Source organism: Hyphopichia burtonii (genome assembly GCF_001661395.1).
Source record: "Hyphopichia burtonii NRRL Y-1933 unplaced genomic scaffold HYPBUscaffold_12, whole genome shotgun sequence".
Classification (NCBI taxonomy): Eukaryota; Fungi; Ascomycota; class Pichiomycetes; order Serinales; family Debaryomycetaceae; genus Hyphopichia; species Hyphopichia burtonii.
This window is the reverse complement of record NW_017963739.1, coordinates 1-4,978: the sequence shown is the minus strand read 5'-3', so window position 1 is coordinate 4,978 and position 4,978 is coordinate 1. Positions and strand designations below refer to the sequence as shown.

The 4,978-nt window shown below is 35.5% G+C and overlaps 3 protein-coding genes across 3 annotated transcripts; 2 read left to right on the top strand and 1 right to left on the bottom strand.

Moving 5' to 3' along the window:
• Positions 1–1,517: 1,517 nt before the first annotated feature.
• Positions 1,518–2,649, top strand: PGA39 (Pga39p; the record flags this gene model as incomplete). The annotated part of the gene is made up of 4 exons (XM_020220328.1): positions 1,518–2,055; positions 2,348–2,365; positions 2,413–2,531; positions 2,641–2,649. The coding sequence occupies 4 exons, from the start codon at positions 1,518–1,520 to the stop codon at positions 2,647–2,649; spliced, it is 684 nt and encodes a 227-aa protein (XP_020073661.1).
• Positions 2,650–2,848: 199 nt separating this feature from the next.
• HYPBUDRAFT_8636 (glycoside hydrolase family 76 protein) lies at positions 2,849–4,015 on the top strand (the record flags this gene model as incomplete). Its single annotated transcript, XM_020223773.1, has 1 exon — positions 2,849–4,015. The coding sequence occupies one exon, from the start codon at positions 2,849–2,851 to the stop codon at positions 4,013–4,015; it is 1,167 nt and encodes a 388-aa protein (XP_020073660.1).
• A 109-nt stretch (positions 4,016–4,124) lies between these two features.
• On the bottom strand, positions 4,125–4,866 carry LYS5 (holo-[acyl-carrier-protein] synthase; the record flags this gene model as incomplete). Its single annotated transcript, XM_020222831.1, has 3 exons — positions 4,125–4,163; positions 4,225–4,482; positions 4,531–4,866. The coding sequence occupies 3 exons, from the start codon at positions 4,864–4,866 to the stop codon at positions 4,125–4,127; spliced, it is 633 nt and encodes a 210-aa protein (XP_020073659.1).
• Positions 4,867–4,978: the final 112 nt, after the last annotated feature.

Genomic DNA, 4,978 nt, shown 5'->3' with positions numbered 1-4,978 from the left:
ATAAGTATCACATAAGTATCACATAAGTATCACATAAGTATCACATAAGTATCACATAAGTATATCTAATAATCTCATAAGTATCTCATAAGTATAACTCATAAATATAACTCATAAATATCACATAAGTATAACTCATAAGCATAACTCCTGAGTATAGCTAGTAAGCGTGAGTATCACCACTAGTACTACTAATAATATATAGTATCTAGAATAGCCGTGTCTTGAAGCCAGAAGTCCAGGATAGACATCAAGTCCAGAATAGACGTCAAGTCCAGAATAGACTTCTAGTAGCTGAGGTATACTTTAGTAGCTGAGATATACTTCAGTAGCCGAGATATACTAGTAGCCGAGATAGACTAGTAGCCGAAATAGTCCTTCCATACAAGTATCTACTTGGTATACATACTAACAAGCTAATAATTAAGCGTAACCACGTAAGTATCTACTAGTATGTGGGCGCCATAAGATCCACCAGTAGATATGAGTATCTAGTCTAGCCATATGGCTGTATAATGAAGGGAGTGCCATGCCAATGATATCAAACGAATACTTATATCCATCTGAGCGAGTGTCTAATCCATATGAGCGAGTACAGCAGTCATATGAGCGAGTACAGCAGTCATATGAGCGGGTACAGCAGTCTAATCCATATGAGCGAGTACAGTACGATATATGAGCGACTAGCAGAATCATTATAAGCATACTGATAATCAGTAGACTGGCGTGTAGACCGCTGTTCCATGATACTAGCTATATAGGCGTCTACTAGTAGCATACGCATCTACTAGTAGCATACGCATCTACTAGTTATATCGGCATCTAGTGGTTTTACCGTGTCTTCTAGTATAATCAGTTAAGGTGTAGACTAGTCAGACAGCCGTATAACCATATATCCATATGAGCGACGAAGCAACATCAGTAACGGACTGCCCATACAAAAGACTAATAACCATACAAGTATCAGACTACAATGAGGATCATTTAACCATTTACGGTACCAAAGGACCTTAACTTTATGTCAAATAGCAAATGGCGTAACGCCAACAGCAAATGGTGAAGGTTAAATGTCAAATAGCAAATGTCTTAATCCGTTGCCAAACCCATGTGTGGTAGTGTAAGTGTCTGCCACACGTTGGAAAAAGGGTGCAAAAGAGCACGTTGATACTCCACAATTCAAATAGATCCATAAGCACGTTTTCCATGGCTTGACATCTTGAGCATTGCCTTAATCCTTCTCGTACCTTAGTTTAAAGGTAAATCATTTGAATAATAGAGGCGAAGAAACTAACCGGATTCAATCATTTCAATTCCTTTTTCATTACTTTGGCGTTTGCTTTGAATACGATTTCATTTCATTCTTTCTATTCATCTACATGATCGTAACCCCTCAGCCATGAATTTAGCAACTTATCGATATACTGATGAATATATATATATATCTATGTATAAGTAGGTCTATTGAGGGTAGGGAAACTATCTTTTAATTATCACTAATTATTACTCACTAATTTATAATGAAATTATCTCAAGTTTCCATTCTTTTAACTATTGCCACCATTATTAATGGTCAGGTTTTAGATAACACTAAAGGTTATAACGCTGCCATCATTAAGAGAGCTGGTGAAAGCTCTTCTGCCGAAGATTCATCTTCTACCTCCACAGATGATGCTGATGCTTCTGGTTCTGGTTCGTCATCTTCAGATGACTCTGCTTCTTCTTCTTCAGACGATGCCGACTCTTCTGGTTCCGGCTCTTCTTCTTCAGACGACTCTGCTTCTTCATCTTCCGATGACTCGGACGCTTCTGGTTCTGGTTCTGGTTCTTCTTCTTCCGATGACTCTGCTTCTTCTTCTTCTGACGATTCAGACTCTTCTGGTTCCGGTTCCGGTTCTTCTTCTTCTGACGATTCCGATTCCTCTTCCTCTGGTTCCGGTTCTTCTTCTTCTGACGACTCTGACTCTTCTGGTTCTGGTTCCTCTTCTGGTTCTGGTTCCTCTGGTTCTGGTTCTGATTCCTCTGGTTCTTCCGACTCTTCTAGTTCTGGTGGTTCCGGTTCCTCCTCTTCCTCTGGTTCTAGTGCTGGTGCTAAATCAGTTGGTTACGGTTTGTCTGTTGTTGCCATGGCTGCCGGTGCTTTATTAATTTAGTTTGACACTGGATAGCTTTATTAATTTAGTTTGACACTGGATTGCTTGATTAATTTAGTTTGACACTGGATTGCTTGATTAATTTAGTTTGACACTAGATTGCTTTATTAGTTTGATACTAGATCAAAATGTTGTTTTCTCTTTTTTAGATGTTCTATTAATATATAATCTGGAATATTTAATAATTGTCTTTGTAGTTTTTGGTTGCAATTGTGGTGTGTGGGTGTAAATAGCATGTGATGCACGGGTGTGTTTATTTTAGCCAGCTGCAAAGGCTCAATTGCCATTGTTGGAAGAATTTCGCAATTGGGAAAGCTGGTTACTACTTTGATCTTCGATGCTCGAGTAGAAGTTGATCTACTTGGTACTGGTAGGCAGTTGGTAAGCAGACGGTGTATTAGATGGTCAGGTAGTCAGATAGTTTGCAAGCGGTATACAGGTAGTTGATATGTAGTTGATATAGTTGATATAGTTGATATAGTTGATGCAGTTGATGTAATTGGTGATTGTTGGTGATGATTGATGTAGTCGACTGTGCTGGTGATCTCGATGGCTTGTTTCAACTTAATGCAAGTGAAACACTTTGCAAGATCTGGTTACTGATTTTGCTTGGTAATTATGCCAGATGGAAAAAAATATTATAAAAGAATCTTATTAACCTTTTAACTTTTAAGAATGTTTAATCGGTAATATTAAAAATGATTGCAATTATTTTATTTTACTTATTTTCCATAATTAATGGTCTTTCAATAGACATAAAATCCAAGGATTCGGTTTGCAAAGCTGCTGGTTCGATAGTGGAAGGTGAATTGAATTACTATGAAGGGATCAAAAATGGCGGGACCGTTGGTAAATTTCAAGCACCATACTATTGGTGGCATGCTGGTGAAGCTTTCACCGGGTTGATTGATTATTATACTTATTGCGATTCTTCAAATACCACATTACAGAAAATAATTCAAAATGCAATCATTCATCAAGCTGGTTCAAATTATGATTTTATGCCTTCAAATGAATCTTCAGTAGAAGCAAATGATGATCAAGGTATGTGGGGGTTAACATTAATGCAAGCAATTGAAAGAAATTTCCCAGAAGCTGATTCAAATCATAAATATTTGGATTTATTGAAAACAGTTTTTGACAAAATTAATAATCGTTGGGATAGTGGTTCTTGTAAAGGTGGTATTAGATGGCAAATTTCAAAAGATAGATCCGGTTATGATTATAAAAATACAATTGCTAATGGGATTTTATTTAATTTAGCCTCAAGATTAGCAAAATACACCAAAGAAGATTCTTATTCGAAAACCGCTTCTAAAATTTGGGATTGGATGAAGGATGTTGGTTTTATAAATGTTAATGATAATTCAATCTCAATTTATGATGGTGGTCATGTTGATGAAAATTGTTCCGATTTTGATAAAACTAACTGGTCTTATATCTACGGAGTCATTTTATCTGGTAATGCTTATATGTACAATCATACCGATAATGATTCTTGGTTAACTAATACTCAACATATTATTAATGGTTCTAAAAATTTTTTCAAAAATAACATCATGTATGAACCTTCTTGCATGGATAATGATTCTTGCAATAACGACCAAAGAGCTTTTAGATCCCTTTTCGCTCGTAATTTAAAACTAACTGGTTTAGTGGCGAGTGACGTTGATGATGATTTAACAAAATGGCTAGAATCTTCTGCAAAAGCTGCTGCTCAATCTTGTTCGGGTGGCACCGATGGTATCACTTGTGGCCAAGATTGGAATCATGATGGTTGGGATTCCAAATATGGTCTAGGTGAACAAATGAGTGCATTGAATGCAGTAATGACAATGGTTGTAAATTATCCAAGTAATAAATAATATTTTCTTTATATAGTAATAGCATTAATAAAATTTAAATGGTAATTTTTGACTTGTAAATTTGAATTTTGATGTACTAAAGATATTAAGATCGGTGGTTGGGTAGTTTCTAAACATCCTGATAAACAATAATATGGTTTGTCATTAACTAATTCATGCTGTAATAAATCATTTTCAATTATGATTGGAATTTCTTTTTCCCAAGCTACTTCGTATTCGTTCATGAATTGGTAATCATCAATACAATCCTGCAACTTAACATTTTGTTCAAATGCAAATCCAAATTGTTTCAAATCAATGTTCAACCCACTGCCTATCAACTTGGTAAATGCTTCTTTCAATGTCCATAGTTGATTGAATTTTGTGTATCGGATATTTACATCGTTTTCTTGTAGTAATATTTTCATTTCAATTGGATGAAAAATATCATAGAACTGATCCAATATTTGATTAGGATCAATCGAATCCTGTTTATTATGGGATAAATCAATCCCAATTGGGGTTTTCAAACTTACAGCCATTGATATTAGATCATTCGAAGAGCTCTGATTGAATTCAAGATTGGGTAGCTTTGGTTTCCCATATTGGTTATACTCAAACTGGATATCTTTCCAGGGGTCCAACTGGCCCAAGAAATAGTTTAAAATGTATTTGGTGAATAACTGAGTCACTAGTTTCTTTATTTTCAAATCGGTTGATCTGATCAGTTGCAAGTGTGCTTGTTGTTTCAAGTTTAGCTTTCGAGCAGTTACTTCGAAATTGAAGTCATCTTTCAAATAGTCAACAAGTTCTGAATCACCAGTACGCGTGGTGAAAACGTACACCGTTTCTTGATCAATTGGAAAGTTCATGCTATGGAAAAGCTAATTCTCATAAGAATTTTTTCTTTACTTAGATAAAAGCGCATACATTCTATCACATAAATCACTATATAAATCACTATATAAATCACTATATAAATCA